The following is a 22,049-nucleotide window of genomic DNA, read 5'->3' on the forward strand; positions in this document are numbered from 1 at the left end:
AGGCACTCAAGAACCACAGACAGCTGCAGGGACAGATTGAAGATGTCCAGGAACACTCCTGCTAGCTGGTCAGCGCATGTTCTCAAAGGCTTGCCTGACACCTGACAGCTCTGCGGTTGTTGATCCTCCTCAGGGTGGATGTCACCTGGTGCTGCTGCAGGACGCGAGGGGCTGGTGCTGCTCCTCCAGCCGGGGTAGGTGTATGGCTTCTCTGCTGCCTGATGTGTCGAAGCGGGCAGAGCTGTTTAAGGTGTCAGGCAGGGTGGAGTCGTGGCTGGCGAGCTGGGTGTTAGGCTTGTAGTCCTTCATGGTTCTGATGCCTCTCCACATGTTGTGGGGGTTGTTGTTATTGAAGTGATCTTCAATTTTGTCTATGTAGCGGCGCTTGGCCTGCTTAATTCCTTTCTTCAGCTCTATTTCTCAATTTCTAAAGCACTGTATGAGTCTAATTTCCTGCAGTTAAATAAGATGGTAGGATAGAAAAGCAGCAGTGTTCTTTTAGAGGCCCAGGATTGACAACTACGCAATAGAAAGAATTTATTATTCCACACTACGCTGTATGTCTTTTAATTGCCCCAGAGGGGTCAACAGTGGATGCCACTGTTTGATAGAAAGGAATGTGGGGTGGAGCTGGGGTGAAATTCTTCTCTGTGGGACAGACGCCCACTAGCACAGGTTAGATAGATAGATAGATAGATATACTTTATTTATCCCAAGCTGGGAAATTGCAGTGCAGCAGCAGCATTACACACAGTGAAGTGAAAATAAGGCATTATAAGGCATTATAATAAACAAGGCAACCGGGAGTTATTGGTGAGAGGCCTATTGCTGGTTCTAATACAGAGCCTTGTTCATACAAATCACATTTAGTGGGAAAGTTATGAAATCATGAACATATCAGTTGTGAAATGTGCAAAAAGAGGGCAAATTGATGAGCCAACAAGTCAAGGGTCACCTTCAGGTTGTTGAGCATTTAATGAAATACCTGCTGAAAGCCACATTTTCCAGAGTGAATTACCACAGAATTGAATGAACATGAGGATACTTAACAAAAGTGGAACACAGAGTCTCGTGTTTGCTGTGGAGGCAGGCTGCCATGCTGGATACAAGGCCGGTGTTCTTTAAACCATTGATCCCCAACCCGTGGGCCGTGGCCCACTAGTGGGCCGTGGGTCATTTGGTACTGGGCCGCACAGAAAGAAAAAATAATTTCCATTATTTTGTTTTTTCAATAATTTGTTTGTGGTCCTCTTAACATGAGTAAAAAGTGGATTTACGTTCATTATTATTGTTATTATTTATATTAAATAGAAAATACCACAGTTTTTAATGCCGATCTTATCATTTTATTTTGTTTTTATCTGCTACACCTTTAGACTGGGCCGTGAAAATATTGTCAAACATTAAACTGGGCCATGGTACAGAAACGGTTGAGGACCACTGCCTTAAACGATAAGACATGATCTGTTTACCGAATCAAAATGCCGAAACCCGGGATCGAACCAGGGACCTTTAGATCTTCAGTCTAACGCTCTCCCAACTGAGCTATTTCGGCGATGAAACATGCAAAGAGTACAGACCCGAATTATAGGAAATCAAACACCGTATATTATTATAATAGTTATTAATGATTAACAGTCACTTTACTGGTGAAAACGCTTCAATCGGTTATCAGGTTAACTTTGTGTCTCCCTGGCTCTGGACCTGTAGCGCGTTAAACATGGTGACGTAATTTTCACGCCCATATTCAGCGCAGAGGCTGCTGGGAAGAAAGGTCAAGAATCGATGGCCGCTGAAGACACGGATTTACCACTGCGTGAAAGATTAACTGTTACCGCTTTGTAGAACGAACTAATACTACCGGCAAAAGTGCTTAATTTTTCAAATGAAATCTGAACGCTTTCCCGCCTACACTACAGCAACAATTATAATAACGTTTCGTCCGTTTTCCTGGGACTCAGTCGACACTCTGGCTAGCAGCCTTTAGCTGGCTAGCTGCTGCATTGTTATTGTTTTCGCTTCATTTGGTGGCCATATAAACACCATTCCCCGAGCTTCCCCAGCCGAGGCAGGGGTCCGGACTGCCTGAGTGATGTTTTTCTGTCCGTCCCGGGAAGATGGATGTGAAGTCCAGCAGCAGCAGCCACAACCGGCTCCTGATCGTCCTGCTCATGGTGTTGCTCTTTGGTGTCATTATGATCCAGTATGTTTGCCCGAGCAGGTCTGAGTGCCAGATGCTACACCAGCTGGGATCTTGGTTTAAGGACGGCGGTGCAACTGGTACCCGGACCAGGGGCAATGAAATCCCAGACGGCCTCCAAAGAGACCCGTACATCGCAGAGGACGGCGCTCTGGTCCGCTTTGTCCCTCGCTTCAACTTCACCAGAGCCGACTTAAATCGTGTTGTGGACTTCAACATCAAAGGAGATGATGTTATAGTTTTTCTGCACATTCAAAAAACGGGTGGCACGACGTTTGGTCGACATTTGGTACGGAATATTCAGCTGGAGAGGCCCTGCGAGTGTCACGCAGGTCAGAAGAAATGTACCTGTTACCGGCCAGGTAAAAAAGAAACCTGGCTCTTTTCCCGTTTCTCCACCGGCTGGAGCTGCGGGCTTCATGCGGACTGGACTGAGCTGACCAGCTGCGTCCCGTCACGTATGGACTCACGAGAGGTTCCCGAGAACCTGCCCAGGTTGGTGAGGGGGGAAGCTGGGGTGGGAATCATACAATCACTATACATTGCATACAGTCACTATACATTGCTCTTATAATAATGATTATAGAACTATGCTGGCCATTCAGCAATGCAATAGACTACAAGATTTGTCTGACTGATCTACTGCCTTCGACACCACATCACAAGACCATCATTACTGACAGAGGAAACTAAGTCCTAATAGCCACAAATTTTTCTATTCAGTGTTATGAAATGGCCTAAGTGTTGCTATCACTGCAGGGATGTAAGAAAGTGAACAAAATAATACAGATCAAAACATGTCGACATTACATGCACTGTATGGTTCAGCTGTTGACATTAATAGGTAATGGCAGACATGACCTATTTGATGCTGTTATAGCTTTTTATTTGTTCATTTGATGTAGCTGTTCACTTTCATCTTGAGTGTGAATGTGATCCTTGGAGGAAGTTTTAATACTGCAAGCAGGTGGTCAAAATCTGAACTAATGTCCACTTTTTCTCTCCAGTAGGAACTATTACTATATAACCATCTTAAGAGACCCAGTATCACGCTACCTAAGCGAGTGGCGACATGTGCAACGTGGTGCTACATGGAAGGCCTCCTTACATGTGTGTGATGGACGTTCACCAACGCTGTCTGAGCTGCCAAACTGCTACTCGGGAGATGACTGGTCAGGTTGCTCCCTGCTGGAGTTCATGGACTGCCCCTACAATCTGGCCAACAACCGGCAGACCCGCATGCTCGCTGATCTCAGCCTGGTGGGTTGCTACAATGTCTCTGCCATGAGTGAGGAAGAACGCTGGGCAGTACTCCTGGAGAGCGCCAAGCGTAACCTACGTGGCATGGCCTTCTTCGGACTGACTGAATACCAGCGTAAGACCCAGTACCTGTTTGAGCGTACCTTTAACTTGGAGTTCATTGCACCCTTCACACAGCTCAATGGCACACGCGCCTCCAGCGTTGAGGTCCCTCCAGAGACGCAGCACAGAATCCTCCAGCTAAACCGATGGGACGTAGAGCTGTATGAGTATGCCCGTGACCTTTTCCTGCAGCGTTTCCAGGTGGCGAGGCAGCAGGAGCGCAGGCAGGCCAGGGAGAGGCGGCAGCAGGAGAGGAGGCGGCTCCGTGGAAGGCTCACCACAAAGCAAGGGAGGCAGCTGAAGCCCACAGAAACACCCAGTCAACCTGACAGACATTTGGTAGTAGCTGAGGAGCAGCACAAGGGGAAGGCTGGTGGAGACAGTGTGGAGTCAGAAATGCTACTCCCAGACTGGTGGGATCTGGACGAGAATGGCACCATGGAGGATTACGTTGACAATGTGGAACAGTGGTAGTGATCGGAAGAAGAAGTAGGGTGTCTTAATAATAAGTGTGCCAAGTTCTGCCTTGTCTGTTGTTAGTTAATCAAAGGGTTTTTTTTTAAATTAACTAAAGTTGTTTTCATTTATATGCCTTCCACTAAATTTTCTTTTTTCTTACCGTGAACTATTTTCAATGACACACATTTATTTATTGATACTGATACTGTATTTCTTTGCCATAACTGACATCTGTAATGGATACATTTCATTGACAGGAGAGGCTGGTCAATGTACCTACAAACCTTTACCTTTTAGTGACACAAGCCTCTGAGACTGTTCTCCTGGCCATTAAATACATCTGAACTCTTGTAATGTAGCTTGGAATGAGGCTATGTTTATTTTTTCTTTGTTAAAAAGAACAATGTAGTACTTGTTTCTATACATAATATGTTACTGTTTGTGAGCTACAATCTATATGTTTGCCAAATTGCTGTCTTGTCTGAAATACGTACATTTTAAAATGTACCTGTGATTTTTAGTGTCTTTTGAGTAACAGAAAAGGAGAATGGAATTTTCATAGATACCTCAATGTGTAGCATTAACTACTAATGTTGTAAAATTACTGAATGTGCTCCAAGTCTCAATTTTTATATACAATGTTTTACATTCACTCGACTGATTCTTCTTGCCATACTGAGATACCTTCTTTTTGTGTCTGATGTGTGTCTGATCTGATCAAGTGTTTAACACGTCAAGCTTTTGTTTTGCACTTGCCACCCTCTGGATCGCCAGCAGGGAGCGCTGAAGTAATTTTAACGAAATCCAAACTTCCTGAGTGGTGACTATGCTGAGGTGGTAGTTGACATCACAGCTTATTCTTAAATTTGGTTGGTTAGGATTTGAACCATATTTCAGTGTGATCCTCAGAGGATTTAACAGAGGGATCAGCTGTGACAGCTGCTCCTAAATTTTGAAGAATTATTCAGCAATAGACTGAAAATGAAAATGCTCAAGACTTTGTGGAGATTATTGGATTGCCAAAAGGAGGGATTACTTTTTATTAGTACCGTAGCATTGCTGAAAAAGGTTGAGGTATAAGAACAGAGTACATGCTGTTAGTTTATATACTTAGGAATATAGACAGTTAAGTTTTAGTGTATATTCAAATTTGGACTTGACCATAGAAAAGAGGAATTCTATCCTTAATTTTTGCCTCTTTCAGATTTAAAAACTTGAAAAAATGTAAAACTTAACAAGCATAGACATACTGTGACTGGGAAGCTTGATTCTCTGCTATCTTCATTTCCTGTTTGCGATCAACTGTACCTTACTACTGTGAACACACAGCGTTGAAAACCAAACATTTAGCAGGCATGTTTATACCGCATGTGTAAACCTCACAGAAAAGGGTGACTTTTAGAGCAATTATCCATCATACCATATGACATGATTATAGATTGCCCAGCCAAACAACTGCGACTGACAGAGGTTTATTTTGAAAAGCCAAAACGCGACCGGAAACACAGTGTTGGTAGAAAAGCAACGTTAAATAGCGTCAGGTGGAATAGCTAAAGAGCGCTCCTGTACCTCCATTTTTTGGCTGTCACCTGAAAGTAAGAAGTAAACATAACTACTATACTGATTTTGTTATACCTTTCTAAACCGTTAAAGGAGTGAGACACATGGACGTATCACCGGGTTTGTCAATATGTGTTTTGAGATTTTCGTTTGACGTTAGACTGACGTATCGTTTAAATTTTGACCGTTAAGTTAGTCAACATTAGCTATGGCAAAAACGCCAACTTTTTACGGGCTACTTTTAGCCTAACTGTTGTCCTAATATGTCTGTAAAGTGCTGGCCCTTAAATAACATCCTTAAAATTACAACACACAGTTTGGCTCTTGGTGGATCTTTGTAGCTAACTGCTCTGAGCAGGCGAAATATCTCCTTAACTGTCAGCCCTCAGCGCCACTGGCACTAGTACTAGAGTCATAGTAAACGAAGGAAGTGTATTTATCTTCTATGTGTACCGTCTTCTGCACATATAAGACTGGATATACCTACCTGCGAGGTGTTAATGGTAGCCTACCTTGATACCTGCAGTGCTTTTGTCGTGACTTTGATTCCCCCCAGTGCTAATCATGTTACCTAATAAACGAAAGCACACACACACACACACACACACACACAGTCTCCCAACTCCTCCCTCACCATTTCGCCCTCCCTCTGATTTTTTTTTTAATCTGTTATTCTGCTGTGTGTTCAGTCCGTGTTGCAGCCGAGCAAATTGAGTTGCAGCTAACGTTTAAAGCTGCCAGCCGAACCCCGCTTCTTCCTTTCACTACGTAACACGTTTTTTTTAATTGCTTCGGTTTTATTATTTCTAGCTTGCGGTAACGCGCTTTTTGCTTCTTTTTCTTTCACTTATAGACAATACTGATTGTATATCAGCCCCCAAGACCGCGTCTTTGTGGGAAATAACGATCAAACAATCATTGTGACCGACGTTAATATTGGTTGAAGACATATCGAATCTGAATCCGAGTGGACGACAAACAGGTAAGAGGCTGAGCCCGTCTGGCGCAGTTGAGTTCGCAGCAATATTAATGCTACCTAGTTTTATGTTTAATCCATGTTGCAGTCATTTAAAATGCCTGTTGCACGGAAGCCCAAAGCAGCTTTGTTATTGTTAAATATCGTCGTAATTGCAGTGTTACACATAGACGCAGCAGTGATAGCATTTGCATTGACTATGCTTTGGGCAGGTCTGTTGAGAGCTGTTCTGCATGGATACAAATAATGCTATGAGCCTCGGTCATATTTGAGTCTGCACTCAAGGGCTTGGTTGAATGCAAGATGCAGGATTTCATTTTTGCAGCGCCAGTGTTTCAAGTGCAAGTCGTTTTTTTCTTGCCATGCCACAGAGTGAAGAGCAAAACAAAAATGAATGTGAAATAACTTTGTGAGTCTCTCTTCACTGTAGATCGTGTTTTATTCCATTGCAGCTATTAAAAGGGAAGAGCACCTGCAGGTTGCTTCCTGGTTTTCTGGCTGTGTGTCTGCAGGGTTTTTTTCAGCCAGCCTCCATGCATGCATGCAGTGCAGGGATGTTGAGTCTTGTCCTTGTTTACCCTTAGGGGTCAGACACTCAAGCCACCATGGCACCTGTGTTGTCACTAGTTGCCTTCATACACTGTACACACTTACAGTGGATGTATTGCCGTCGTCTTGGCTCATTTCACAGTACAGCCAGTCAAGACATGTACACGTCCCCTCCAGTCTGTGGACTCTGCACCAGTCTAGCTAGTTTTTCCTTTACTTCATGTAAACACTGATAAACTGACAAACATAAATGGCAAACAGCTATTTTTCACACATTTCCTGTTTTCCTGTTCTCTCTCTCTCTCTCTCACACACACACACACACACACATTAACTGCCCGGGATGCCCTATCTTTTATGGTGCAAATAAAACCATTCACCAAGAATGCAGCAGCAATAACAAATGAAAAATACTGTGCTGACGGTGCATCAGTGGTTCAACTCATATCTACAGTTTTTCCACACAGTTAACTTTCAGTACCTCACTACAGGGAGGAGAAGTCCAAGCTCAAAACCAGTATTGTGGTGGAAAATGAAAGCTCTCGGGCCTACACTTCATTCAGTCTTGTTTCTGAATTAAAACTTAAACTGCAGCAGGCAAGCTAAACTGCATTGTTCCAGGTGTTTCATGCTTTGTGAGGCTATGTTGTCCTGTATGGTGGGATAGGCTTGTTGTATGCTTGTTTGAATGGGAACTGTGGTGCTTTAATGAGCTGAAAGGATTACTGATACTTAACCTAATTACTTTGTTCCATCCCTCCAGGCTGCTGGCTTTCACTCTCATTGTGATTTATGGATCTTCCACCTTGTGCTTTTTAATCAATCACCTGGTCATTGACATTATCCTGTTTCGCACTCGTCCTTGTCACTGCTCTCAAAAGAGTTGTCTGCTTACTGAACGGTGACACACAGATCATTTTGTTGGCGATAAGAGTTGTTTTCATCGCTATAGTATTTGTTACACAACTACCTATGCCTCTAAAAAAAGGAATTCACTGAGCTTTTGGGAATGGGGAAACTCCAGATTAAAAAAAAAGAAAAAAAAAACTCCCACAGGAAACTCACAGATTCGTGAGAAACAAGGACCAAAATGTTTTTCTCCCAGTGTATAAATGCTCCCCAGTCCATGAAATGTTGAATTCAATAATTTTCTGATCTTTTTGTTCTCTCTGTCAACCTGCTGTGTTAGCCTAAACCTCTTTACTGTCACGTTTTACAGACTTAACCAGTGCCCATATTCTAATCTTTCAGCTGCATATTTTAAGTATCAGGCACACATAGGTTTTCCTCAGGAAAATTAGACCATTCTAGTTTTTAATTCTGTTGTTCTCTATTTCAACCTATTGACACTTCATCTTCATCCAGTCCCTCAGTTTAAAGTGCTATTTCATCTTCTTTAAGAAATCATATTCCGGCTACCAGTTCAATTTTCAACTGCAAATTTTCAACATAGAGCCATCTAATTTTGATTAGATATTGGCTAATACACTCGACCTGCTGTATTAGTCAACAACGCATTTGCTAATGCTCTTAATCTAGAGAGATTCATAATAAGTTAACAAATAAAGCAAACTTAAAATTTCTACACAGACCCTACAGCTCCTTTTTTCTGTGCTTTAAGTTCAGCTGAATCTTTAACTCTTTTCAACACTTTCACTTCAGTTGATACTTCAACTTCATTCAATCCCTCAATTTTAAGTGCCATTTCAACTTCTTAAAGAAATCAAATAGCCACTGCCAGTGCAAGTTCTTACAGTGTCTCAGCTATTTCAAATGTTTCAACAGCAAATTTGCAACAACCAGCACATGTACATTTTATTAAAAATTGATTTATTAGTTGCTTGTGCGACATTGTCTTATGTGTTACACTTAACATTACTATTTATTACATTTATTCAATGCTCTTAATCTAGATGAAATCAAAACATGTAAAAAAAAAAAAAAATTAAAGTTACAGTGCGCTTAAAATATATCCACCTGCCTATTCCATGATTATGCAACACGAAAGAGCAAAGGGAAAAATATAAGACGAGAAAAAAATAAGGGGTTTATTTTTCTCACAAGTGTTAATGTGTCACCTTGGCACTAACAGTTGTATTGGTATAAGGCTCTCTGTTAGAGTGAGCAGATAAGGCGCAGGGCTGTCTGTCGAGGTGGCACCCAGCCTACACGCCAGCCATAATGCAGACGTCAGAGCTCCGGTGAAGGTTACACTGCCGGTAGCCCTTTGGTGCACTGTGTTTGATGAGGGACGCAGTGCGCCGGAGTCAACAGCAGCCACCCCCATCTGTCCTCCTTATACTCCCCCCCCATCCTGTTCCTCCTACAAGTTGACCCCCACCTAGTGACTGCTGGAGCCCCTCTTCTCAGTGCGGACACCTGGAGGACAGGCAGCAGCATAATGACTGTTATAACTAGGACACTCTATATTTGTTCACCATGCCGCATCCCTGCAAATGACTATTTATGCTGCATTGTAAAGGTCGGACAAGTTCAGTAGGCCAAGATTATTTCAGTACAAAATGTACATTCTTTCTTACAGTTTTCTTATTACTATGTGGGAATAGAGATGAGAGTTTTGGTGACAATTCTAAGTGTATCTGTGTGTTAGAGCTGCAACTATTCATAGATTTATAGATTGATTAGATAGAAAGAGCATTAATCTGCAACTATTTTGACAATTAATCAGGTTTCAGCTTCCCACATGTGAGGATTTCCTGGTTATCTCTGTCAAAAAAATGATGTTAAATTGATTATCTTTTAGTTGTACAAAACAATCAATTGGAAGATGTCATTGTGGGCTTTGAAAAATTGTGACATTTCAAATCATGTCACAAATCAACTGAATTAACTGATGATGAAAACAATCATTAGCAGCACCCATTCCGTGAATACTATAAGGTTAAATGAGTTTATTTACTATTCTAGCTGCTTAACTAATGCTTATTTTTATGCTTTCTTCTGTATGTTTTGTTTTTACTTAAGAGCTTTAACCCATTCACCAGTGTTGGGAGGGACTGCAATATTTGTGGTGTGTGGGCTGCTGCTGCACAATAATGCAGCCTCAAGCATGTAGCATCAAGCCCTTGTCTCTTCAGCAGAGCTCTTGATCAATGTTTAGCATAAGAGTGCTTAAAGTCAAACTTCTCCCTCTTCTTTTTTTCTCACTCTTATCCTTCTGCTTCATCTGCCTCTTAATTATTTGCTCCTTGGATGTTTGTTATGCTCATGTATCTTTAGGCCTCCTCATCTTTTATCTCTGCTGTGGTAGGTAGTGTTGTGCAGTATTGCAGCTTGTCAGTAGAGGTTTTATTCCAAACTGAAGGATCTTTATTTCTAAAGAGCACAAGCTCAGCATCAGCGCTGCTGATTAGGATTTATAGCATCCTATTAAGGCAAGTAAACATATTTTGCCCAATGCAGACAGTTCATGTGACTGTTGTTTTTGTACATTTTTGCCATAAAGTATGCCTATCTTTGCTGCGTTTCTTACAAGGTAGTGACATTTTTGAAGATAGTCATTTGTATGTTTTTATCCTGAACCCTGAAGTTCTACATCATAAAGGTGGCTATTCCTGTTGGATTTTGCCTTGTGGTTATATCGGTCTGCTGCTGTTGGTAAATTATTCACTGACAAATGTGCAGATTAGTCCCAAGGTGTACTCACACAGTGCAGTCAAACAGAAATTTGGTTGGAGGGACAACTATTTAGCCAAGCAAGCGGTGTGGCTGTGTGAATGGCAATGTCAATCTTTCGGTCTGTCGGTTCACCTTGGTCCAGACTGAAAAAGCTCAACAACTATTGGAAGGATTTCCATTAAATTGTGAACATTTTTGTGAACCCCTGACTTTTCAGAGTCATCATCAAGACAAAATTGTCATTTTTTAAATACTTTGGTTAATGTTCGTATCCTAATATGCTAAGCTAAGATGTTGGACATGGCAAATTATACCTGCTAATCATGCTGACTTTATATATTTAGCCTAAAGGGCTAAAGCTGATAGTCAATTCTGAGTATAAAGTTTGCACTGTACTTTTCCATGTTCCTACATCTCTGGGGATGAGGTTGTGACACCCATTTAGAAGTAGCTAGATGACACAGCTTATTTACTGTTTTGTCTGAATCACAGATCTACTACATTACTTTTAGCTCTCACAGGTCAGTCAGTCTGTCAGTTCATGGACATGTTGTAACAAACACTAACCCCCAAGTGGGCATGTCACATTTTACCAATTTAGACATTATGCCATGGCATGATTTCTCTATTTTTAACTGTGCCCATTGTCTTCCACCATCCGTATAAGCCATGATAGAGGCCAAAGGCAAAGGTAACGAAGAAAGGCTTGGTTATATGGTTGGTGAGATTTTTGGGAGGGTCAGAGTCCTGGAGAGCAGATTCATAGCAGTATATATCAGCAAGTGAAAGGTCAATACTTTGTATATTCAAAAGTACAGGGTGCAGCATAAACTAGAATGGCTTTGGAGGAGTGCCAGTATTGCTGCGGAGCTTTCCAAGAATGGATGTAATGGCAACTGCGCGCCATTTGGTGTCTGGTGTGGCGAGAGCGAGGAGGGGAAGTGAGGAGTGTTGCTGAGGAGCATTTTGATGATGCGGGTTGCATATTGCTGAGCTGCGTCGTCAGGGTGTGCGTAAGCAGGGGTGCTTGACACTGATGTGGACCTGAATGCAGGACAGGCAAAGCTGCAGGAGGAGTGCTTGTCTTGTCCCCCTGAGGAAAGTTTCTATCGATCTGTAGGTAGGCTGGGAGGAGGAGGAGGCACAGACAAGCATAATGGTTAAGCAAGCAAAGCAATCGCTGTACCTGCTCATCTCTCATTCCTGCCTCTCTTTTTTTTGGGCTGGGATGTGTCTTTGTTCTTGTGTTTGAAGGTGGGTGTATCAATTCAGTTCCCACCTCCCCCTTATCCCTCCTTCTCCCACTCCACTGCGGTGTTCTCCTTCTGGGCTGTCTATCTGCATGCTCCCTCTCTCTCTCTCTCTCTCTCTCTCTCTCTCTCTCCCTCTCACACACACACACACACACACACACACGTTCCCTCACACTCTCCCCCCCGTTGGTTCCTCCGTCTGTGTCTGCCGCCATCAGACGCAGGGACCGATAATATCTGCTCCAACCCCCTCTCCTCCTCCTGTTTTTTGTACTCCTCCTCTCCTGCATTTGGCCTATTGTTTATTCACTTTGTGCATTAATCTACTACTGTGCCCTTCTGTTTTACACAGGGTAGCCTTCCTTTCGCTCCAGTTTTTACCTTAACTCCAAAATGCTGTTTGGACTTTGCCTTTTACCTGGGAAGCCAAATTGTAGTTTCTTTTCTGTGTGTTTCTTTATTGAGCCACCTCACTGATTGTTATCTGTATTCAGTTAGTGTCTGGACACGTCACTCTGCTCCCTGAGAGTGAGCTGCACAGCAGGCTGCATGCATCCTCCTTGCACCACACTGCAGTATAGTCAACTGCTTGAATAAGACATATCTTACTCCTCCATGTCTGTGAGAAGACAAAGCTGCTTGGAGTCAGCTCAGAGTTGTTGTACAGTTTGAATATTAGCATGTGGCTCAGCCATGACTGTGCTGTACCAGTGAAAAAATCCTGGGAGGAACAAGGACGGGCTCTGTGGAGGGAGGAGCTGCTGTGGAAACTACCCTGTCATTGGTTATGATGTGCTCTGCATGCCTGTAAAAGTCTGTTCGATTGGCTGGATCCTCGCATTGAGCACAGCAGCTGCAGTTGTGAAGAACTACCCTCCCTCTCTTTCTGCCCTGTCTCTTTCCTTTTCCTACTTCTTCCCTTCACATTAATAACTGTCTGGGAATCATCGGGGTTGTACACACGTGCCAGCCTTGCCAGCGATTTCAAGGACACTGCTTTTCACACTATATTGCAGCTTCATGTCAAGTTAGTCAATTACTTTCTGCTCCGTGGAGCTCAGGGGAGCTGAAGTGACGTCTCTGTCCTGCCTGCAATCTCTCTCCATCCCCTCTCTCTCTCTCTCTCTCTCTCTCTCTCTCTCTCTCTCTCTCTCTCTCTCTCTCGTATCACTTAATCAAGACATAGCTTGCCCTTTCCTGTTCATTGCTGCCTCCCTCCCTCCTGTATGCTCTGTTCCCCTATTTGTTTGTCCTCGCTTTATTCTCTTTGGCTCTTTCCCTTCCACCCTCCTGCCTCGTGGTCCTCACCGCCCTCCGTCTAAACAAGATCTACACAAGGTTGACGCTTTATGTTTTTCTCTTCAACAGGCTGCTGTTTCGTCAGTGCTTTTGAATTAATGTTTGCCTTTCTGTGTTTGCGATCAACAGCAAGACAACAAGCAAGGACATGCAGAAGAGAGGTCAGTGAGGAGGATGACAAGAGAAGAACAGACGACGGCGAAGGAGGGATGAGAAAGAGACTGAAATAAGAGGAGGAAGTGGAACTCCAAAGTGCCTACTGCGAGGGGTTGTCTGCTGCTGTTTAGCTGCTGTCTGACTCTGCTGGATGAGAGCAGGACACGGCTAAGTGTGTGTTTGGCCTTGATTGGAGGCTGTATTTTATCCTGATAGCCACAGTCATCCATCCCACGTTGCTGAGCTGCAGTCCCCTCATACTCTGAGCTGAGCCACCACCTCGTCTCATCAGTGCAAGGACACCATCCCTGTAAGGTTCTGCTTTTTGTTCCTCTACAGAAATCTCCTTTTTCAGGCTGACCAAACATAGCTAGCACCGCAGTGACTGCCCCAGCCTTGGCCATGTTGACGTGAATGTAACAGTTGCTTACCGTGGGTGGCAGTTGATTCAGGTGAAGGCACTACGCTCAGTGACATATCCAAGCATGCCGGAGTGATGTCCTCAGAGTAGTTTTTTCTTTTTTTTTTTCTTCGAGACAGAGCTGGCCTCTGCTCACAGTTAAACCCCTGTATCTCACCCCAGTGAAACGTCAGCTGCCACTTTTCCCAGGAAGAACTAATAAACATCCTCTAAAATACACCAACCAAAAGGACTTGCAGCCTGAGGAAAAATATTTTCACTTCTATTTCCTCTGTGTTTTTGCTGGGGACTTTTTCTTGCATCACTATTAGTCACCCTTGCTCTCAGCAGACCGTTTTCCATTCATCTATCTCCACCACTGCTCAGTGTTTGTGAGCGACTCTGATGGCTGTCAGCATGGCCATGGGACGGGACACCAAATGGCTGACCCTGGAAGTGTGTCGTGAGTTTCAGAGAGGCACCTGCTCGCGATCTGATGCTGAGTGCAAGTTTGCCCACCCCTCCCGGAGCTGCCATGTGGAGAATGGCCGAGTCATTGCCTGCTTCGACTCTCTCAAGGTAACAAAGCGATAGACGTTACTCACATCGATCCTTGCCATACCCCATCTCATTTGTTTAGATCTGTGTCAAGTTAGTTAATGGTTCTGCATATTTTGAACAAGCAACTTGCCTGCTGATAGACACATAAACCCAAACACAGGCAAAGATACACTAAAGCCATGTTTTCCTGTTGTTTTTTATGGCAGAGGTGGTCTTTGTCTCAGGTGAGGTGGTCCACCGTATGTGGCTATGCTACTTCACACCTAAAATGCCATATATTTGATGATTAGGACTATTGTTTAGGGTGTCGTCTACAAACTAAATTGTCCAAGAGAGGAGATGCGTCAGGATGAATTTCCTGGAAACCTGACTATGCCAGTTGGTCAGTTGATCCAGTATTTTTACCTCCACATATTTTTTTCAAGCTATTTTTTTTTAGAATTTTTCTAATTTCATTTGTATGTCATTTGATTTATTCATCATCACTTCATGTCCTTGTATTTTGTTGCAGGTTTTAAATATCATGAATTAGGGCTAGCATGTTGTTGAAAAAAGATGTATGACAGAATGATTATAAAAGACTGGAGAGAACCATCTTAAAGTTAGCCTAAAACTGTCACTTTCAACTAAGGGTGGGTGACATTGATCAAAACATTTATCACCGTATGGGTAATATTTTGTGATTGCAATATCATAATGTAGTACATTTAAAGCCTAAAGATGAAATACCTAAATGTGAATGACATGGTAATTTTTGCCACATTAGATAGTATGTCATTGAGACAAGGAAGAGGTAGAGAGAGTGGGGTGACAGACAAAGATTTTGATTGATTAAAGCCTGTAACATTGCAGTCATGTAGTCTGTGTCTGATAGACCACTAATCAAGGCCTAATCAAGACACTTTGTTACATTCATTTGAAAATCCTGTAAATCATATATTACCATAAAGCAGTCTTGCTCATTGATTTGCAGCATTGACTGCAATGATGTAACAAACTAGATGCATTATAGGAATAGTTACAACTGTATAAATTATACTGAAAAGTCTCTGGTAGAAAAATTTAATCTCATTGTGTGTGTTAAGGATAACAGCCGACAAGTTGTATGTGACATGATTGTAATGCATTGAATTCCCTTCACTGCATAGCCAACGTAATCCTATTTTTCCTCCCACTGACTCACAAAAATATCAAACGTTAAATTAAATTTGGACTGTCAAGCTATTTAGCTATTCAGTTTTTTATTGGTTACACAAATAGCCTTATTTTTGCTGTCTTTACCGATAATGAAATTGAACACCTGCATCACAGATGTCTTGCCTGGTTGCTGAAAGTTAACCTATTTCATCTAGCCAGTCAGAATCGAGGACTTGGCGTGGTCATGGTATAAATCGGGACGTAGCCCAACCCTAAATTAAACTAGACAAATTGACATGATTGTCTATGCTCACACACAGGTAGAGTAGATCAGCATAACATTGTCAGAAGGTATTTGTTGTTTCCATTTGCCAGAACATAATTTCACCTAAAGCCACTTCACCGACGGTCTGTCGGCCCATCAATGATGTGGGCTTGTCGGTCGTGATGCTTCAACATCACCGCAGCTGCTCTCCTGACTCTCCAGCTCTCCTCATACACAGCTGAAAACTAACAGTCTGAGAAGTGATGATGCTTTACAGTATTTTAGAAGAGCTCCGACTATCAATGGGCAATTGCGGTAAAACAGAGGATAGACTGTTGCTGTGTCGGCGTGTGTATATACGTGTGTGCTTGTGAGAGGTTTTGCTCAACCAGCTTTCTTGCAGGGAAAAGTGAGACCCAGACAAGGGGCTTTCTGTCTGAGTGCAGCTGCTGTCTCCTCGTTTATTGAGTTAGAATTTATTATTCAGCCATTTTTCTGTGTTATGTCCTCCAGAGCAGGAGGGAGATGGAGAGGGAGAGAGAGAGAGAGAGAGGGAGAGAAACAGAGAGGGGGGCCTAGCAACAGCACAGGAGTGCGTACCCATTGGATAGTTTGATCTTCCTGAGTGGCACTGCTGTTTTTAGCACAGAGCAACAGCCTGGCTCTGTACTGGTTGCATTGATGGGAGAAAGATATGAGCTGCTTTGTACCAAAGGCAGCAAACAAGCATTAAAGGCCACATTTGGTTGTTTGAAGCCCCGGGGTCATGTTAGTGTAAGAGAGAACTGAAGTTGATGACGGCTGAAGGTCAAAGTGGCTTTCTTTATCAGGAACTGCAGCAGGGCTTTAGCGCCAGCACAGTATATAAACAATCTCCACTTTAGAACAGTGTTTCTATCCCCATTGTTGTTCAGGATTATACTCAGCTGACAGCCATTGTTTTTGGTTGACTGACTAGAAAAAACAAAGAAGCACCTCGCTCTGTCCCCAACAGGGCCGCTCTACAGCATCACTACTTCCTCCTGCTCTCCACCCGCCCCTCCCTTCTTTGTTAATTTTATGGATTTATCTGCTAATGGCCTCCCTCCTCACTGTCCCTCCCATATCTGGCATCTCCAGCCCGGTTCGAGCTGACCGCTGTCATTCCGTGTTGCGCCCCCATTAGCTCTGTCTGGTCGGTCTAAACCTGCTGCAGAGGAGGGAGGGGGAAGCTCACCGCCTAGTTCTTTTTACCTTGTTAACTGGAGTGCTGCTGTCATCTCCAATGATTAGTGTGGACATCACATCTGCCCAACATACAGGGGAATCAACACAACATGACATCATGGTAGGCTCCACAAGGAACAATTATTTTTTATCATCGATTAGTCTGCTGAACACTTTGTCGATGATTAATTGATTCATTTTTTTTGGTTTATAGCATGTCAAAAAATAGGTACAAATTCCCAACACAAGCCAAAGATGACTTCTTTAAAATGCTTCTTTTGTCCAAACCACAATTCTAACCCCTTTGCATGCTAAGTGTGTTAGCATGCTAGCATTTCATGTTAAGTATTAAACAAACCTCTGTACAGTTGAGGATGATGAAAATGTCATTAGTTTTGCAGGTATTTGTTTAGAAACCAAAGCATTGAACTAACTGAAATTTTGACCTTATGATGGTGCTAGATGCAAGAAGTCAGAGGATCACCAAAGTGATCAGATTCATCAGCTAAGCACCTGGATATCTCTACCAACTTTTGTGTCAATCCATCCAAAAGCCCTTCAGATATTTCACTATAAACCGAAAATGTCAGCCTCATGGTGGTGCTCGATGAGAATCGGGATCACTGAAGTTATTAAGATTCAGCCGCAGGGGAACATAAATGTCTGTGTAAAATTTCATCGTAATCCATTCAATAGCTGTTGAGATATTTCAGTCTGAAAAGTGTTGGACAGACGAATAGTGCCCTCCTAGTTAAAAAATTACTGAGCAGTTAATCAATTATCAAAATTCTTGCTAACTCTAGATAATTCAGTCAAATAATGGACTAATTGTTGCAGCTCTACATCATTGTCACATAAGGAAATGAGCCCAGACTTCAGCCAGTTGATCCTTTAATTGAAGAAAAACATCAAATCTGTCCCATATTAATATAGAATATAATACAGCCCAAAAATGCGTGGAACAGTTCAGATCTGTGCAGTCTATCGATACCTCTCTCTTCTCTCCCTGAATGCATCAGCAGCACACCACTGTACTAACAGGGACTTTCTCTGTGTTGCGTAGTGTGTTGCCATGGCTACCGAAAGGAGATTCCTGACCCAATACTCTCCTTAACATTGCTTTTCATTGGCCGCTGTCTTTATACCAGATTTTATAGCTTTTAGAAAAGTTTTCTATTTGTATCGATGTTCATGTTATTAGAGCACGAAATTCAGACATTAGTTTGGTCAAATTTGTTTAATTTTTTTAACACATAGAAAGTACATCATTAGGCTCATTAATAGCTGCTTTTCTTTTCCTATACTGAGCAGACTTGTTGGGCTCATGGGACTCACTCGTCATTAGAGACTCATCCCTAAACACACAGCTTGCTGATGCAAAGCTTGCTCACATCTCCAGTGTAGGTGAGAGTGTTTGTGTATGCCTGTGAACCATCCTGGCTGTTTTTTCAGGCTGCTACATGTCAGCTTGTACAGTTTTCTTCTGGTGTGTGAGGTTGTGTGAATCCCAAATGGATGCTGCTATAGGAGACACAGCAGTTACCTCCTGTCCTATATACTTCTCCTGCTGCTAAACCCTTTTTTTTTTTTTTTTTTTTAACGTGTCCTTGTCTCAGCATGACGTCATCCATGGCTGTCAGAGTCCCTGCACCATGACATCAGTTTGTCTTCAGAGGTTTTTATTTTCCGTTGCTTTAGTGCTCTGTCAGTTGTAGCTCATGGTCATCTAATGAGAGCTGGTTTGTGTGGGTGTGGTATGATGATAGAGCATGTGGCTGACACTCAGTGGAGGTAGTTTAGCGGGTTAACAGCTCATCTGCAGGGGCAGACAGCTGCTGGCGGCCCAGGGGTTTAATGGAGACTGCAGTTTTTCCTCTGAGTGTGTGTTGACCTGCAGTGTTTCTGCAGCACCATCTTCACCTTCCCCGCAGCCTCTGGCAGGGAGGAAGGACACTGCCTTAATGACATTCTGGGGCAAAATGAATTGCTTTTAGATAAATGGTTCAAAATCTGATTTAGGGTTTGTCAAGAAGCCAAAGATGACAGGTATAAATGAGCATTAAGAACTTCAGATTAAAATGGTTTGTGGCAGAGGTTGCTGAATCAGGATAAGCCTCACCTGACTAAAATACAGAAATATAATAGCCCAAGTCAGTATTAGGTTATTGAGATACTTGTTTTGCATCCATAGTTGCACTTTGGATGTAACATATTGCAATGATCACTTGATTAATTAGCGATATGGAAATATTTAGGGAAAGTTCAAGAGTGGTACCCTCGTCAGAGGAACTAAAACTGGAGTTATGTATTGTTCAACTTGCATCAAATAAGTTTTAGTATATAGCCCCAAATATTGTTGAGCCGTGTGACCTCTGGAAAGGGCATCGCTCAAATACGCTTCGACAGTGGTTATGGTCATACAGACTGTCTCCCGTCATTGTTTAAGCCTGCATGTGCTGAGTGAAGCTCTGCATACAGAACAAATAGAAACGCTTTGACTATGCACAGAAGCCCAACATTAGAATACTGGCTGCCCAGCCAACATGGCTCATGCTGCATTTTTTAATGAAGGGTCATGAATGGTTCTCTGTTTTCATTATATTGAATGTTTAACTCAGTCATGGTGGAACACACTTTTTTAATTATTCATTGTAGTCCCTGGGACACGTTGTTCCAACAGGAAGGTGCAACACTTGTGTCTTCGTGATTTATTCATAAAAACTGTCCTCCCCTTGACTGGAGTTCAGATCTCATCTCACTAAACCCTGTTCTGATCTCCTGGAGATGACAAGTAATAAAAGATCATCTTAAGATCAATCAGAGATTAGTTTCCTAACTATACTTTATTAAACTGGTATGCGTATATGTATTATACAGAAAGTCCAGTGGTGGCATGTACTGAGTACAGATTTGGTACTTTACACTTTTTACTCCACTGTACTAAGTAGTTATTAGTTACTGTAAGTAAGTTGAGTACATTCTGCTGATAACGCTTTTGCTTAATTACCAGAATATTCTTACATCACAGTATTGTTACTGTTACTTCATGGTCTACTGTGTTGCAGATGGCAGCCAACTGAACACTCCTCACCTTACCCTCCACTTCTAAGGGTGTAGGAGAACCTATGGTGGCCATGAAAAACACAAAAGGTGCTCTCAGTGTTTGGTTTGTTCATTCTGGGCTACTGTAGAAACGTGGCGGTGAAACATGGTGGATTCCCTGGAGGATGACTCACTCCCTCTGTAGATATAAAGAGCTCAGGAATAAATCTAACCAATACTGAATTTCTTAAATACATTAGAAATCGTATTGAGATATATCTAAGTACAAGTATTGAAAATACAACAGCTACTGATACAACTTCAATAGATATGATATGGGATGCATTTAAGACATATATAAGAGGGATAATGATGTCATTTTGAGTTAAAATGAAGCAAAAGCTAGTTAAGGAGATTGCCTGAGAAGGAAAATCAATGAATTCTCTTCGACATATTCAGAAACAAATGCCAAGGATGACTTTGCAAGACTGCAAAACTTTAAGACAGAATATCATAATCTTCTGTTTAAAAAAGATATTTAATTAAAAGTATTAAATATTAATTTTAAACCCAATTCAAATAAATTATCTTATTCATCAGCAAATAAAACAGATAAACAATTGAGTACCTCAGTTAAAAGAGTAATAAGAAGGCACACCGTAGCACTGAAGGATACTCACAGTTGACAGCTTTCCTCCAAAAAAGGTGCCAGGCATGAATGCATTAGAAATAGAAATGTATTCTATATTTTGGACATAGGTTAGCTCATTATTTTTCAGTGATGATGATTATGCATGGAGGCAACATTGTTCTCCCTCAAACAATGTACCAAGCAATTAACAATGTGATACCAAAACCAGAACAGGAGGGACGGGAGGGTAATACTCTGAGTATTAACCTGTAAGTTTAATTAATAGTAAAGTAATATCAGGACCAAAGTAAATTAAAATAGCCAAGATATATCAAACTGGCTTTAAGACAAAAGTCTTAAAGCCAATATTAGAACTTGACAGAACTAGACTTGACAATGATGGTGAATGATAAAGAGAAAGCTTTCACTTGGAAGGAAAAAAGAAACAATGAATTGGCAGAATGTCCAAAGATCTACATTTTAAAGAAGCAAATATGAAGTGGAAAATGCTTCTGTCTCACTAATAGCATTACCACAAATATGAATATAGAGTTAATATAATGCAAACTGATGACAAGACTATATTACACTAGAGAAAGTTCATAAGTCGTATCCAGATTCTTCTGATCAGTGTGTGAGGTGTGGCTCTCACAACTCCCAAAGTGTGGAATGAAATCCAAGGATCTATTACCTGTAAAGCAAAAAGTCAATTCTCAGCTGAGCTGTGTGTATTTCAGAATGCTGAAAAAATGAGATATCCTATGGGATGGCAGGTTATGTTTTCCTCCCTTGTTTTCAAGAGGTTCATTTGGGGGTTTGGATAAGAGGTACTTGTAAGATGAATGAATGTTATATGAATGTACATGTCTTGCTTACTTATACTGTATGTTGTGTATGTTATGTCTTGTGTTCCTGGAATTGTATATACTACCTTATACAATGCATTACTATATATGTTCGTTCATAAGAGACTGTAAGCAAAATTGAAATTAAAAAAGATAATTATGTGGATAAAAGACAGAGAGAGTGAATGGGACGGACAACCCGAAAACATAATGCAGGTTGCAGCGCGTTAAAATATCTTATGACCTAAGTAAGCTTGCTGGTCTCCATTTTCAATAGACAGGTGTATGTGCTACAGTCAGCCACTTATACTTGTAAATATTTGTTTTTCTCTTTCTGGAAAGTAACTTATTTATTGGACTGATAACTACCAGGCAGAGGTACAGAATCTGTTGTACAGGCCGCTGAGAGTCGAGCATATGTTTTCACTCTCCAGCTTTATCTCTTGTCAGTAAAGTTTATCTGGCTTCTGCTGTGCCTCTGTGGAAAAATTCAAAGCTGGCTCAAATAC

At 42.0% G+C, this 22,049-nt stretch overlaps 2 protein-coding genes and 1 non-coding gene across 5 annotated transcripts in view; 2 read left to right on the forward strand and 1 right to left on the reverse strand.

The window, feature by feature from the left end:
* Nucleotides 1-1,482: 1,482 nt before the first annotated feature.
* Nucleotides 1,483-1,555, reverse strand: trnaf-gaa. The gene has a single exon. It is a non-coding gene; the product is annotated as a tRNA-Phe (tRNA).
* A 218-nt stretch (nt 1,556-1,773) lies between these two features.
* Nucleotides 1,774-4,764, forward strand: hs6st2 (heparan sulfate 6-O-sulfotransferase 2). 2 transcript variants are annotated; one of them, XM_041944085.1, is made up of 2 exons: nt 1,774-2,695; nt 3,211-4,764. In XM_041944085.1, the coding sequence occupies exons 1-2, from the start codon at nt 2,118-2,120 to the stop codon at nt 4,034-4,036; spliced, it is 1,404 nt and encodes a 467-aa protein (XP_041800019.1). In that variant the 5' UTR covers nt 1,774-2,117; the 3' UTR covers nt 4,037-4,764. The 2 variants fall into 2 exon arrangements, with proteins under 2 accessions (XP_041800019.1, XP_041800018.1); XM_041944084.1 differs by having other exon boundaries at nt 3,208-4,761.
* Nucleotides 4,765-6,277: 1,513 nt separating this feature from the next.
* The window catches only part of mbnl3 (muscleblind-like splicing regulator 3), a 31,512-nt gene continuing 15,740 nt past the window's right edge, over nt 6,278-22,049 (forward strand). The window contains exons 1-2 of one of the 2 annotated variants that reach the window (XM_041944086.1): nt 6,278-6,563; nt 13,427-14,432. In XM_041944086.1, coding sequence (XP_041800020.1) covers nt 14,259-14,432 — 174 coding nt within the window. In that variant the 5' untranslated portion in view covers nt 6,278-6,563; nt 13,427-14,258. Of the gene's footprint in view, nt 6,564-13,220; nt 13,337-13,426; nt 14,433-22,049 lie in introns of those variants that run through there. The other variant, XM_041944087.1, reaches the window with a different exon arrangement.

Source organism: Chelmon rostratus, chromosome 9 (assembly GCF_017976325.1).
Source record: "Chelmon rostratus isolate fCheRos1 chromosome 9, fCheRos1.pri, whole genome shotgun sequence".
NCBI lineage: Eukaryota > Metazoa > Chordata > Actinopteri > Chaetodontiformes > Chaetodontidae > Chelmon > Chelmon rostratus.

Coding starts and splice junctions, on each gene's coding strand:
- hs6st2 (XM_041944084.1), top strand. CDS start 2,118: ATGGATGTGAAGTCCAGCAGCAGCAGCCACAACCGGCTCCTGATCGTC. Junction 2,696..3,207: donor GTTCCCGAGAACCTGCCCAG/GTTGGTGAGGGG, acceptor TTTTCTCTCCAG/TAGGAACTATTACTATATAA.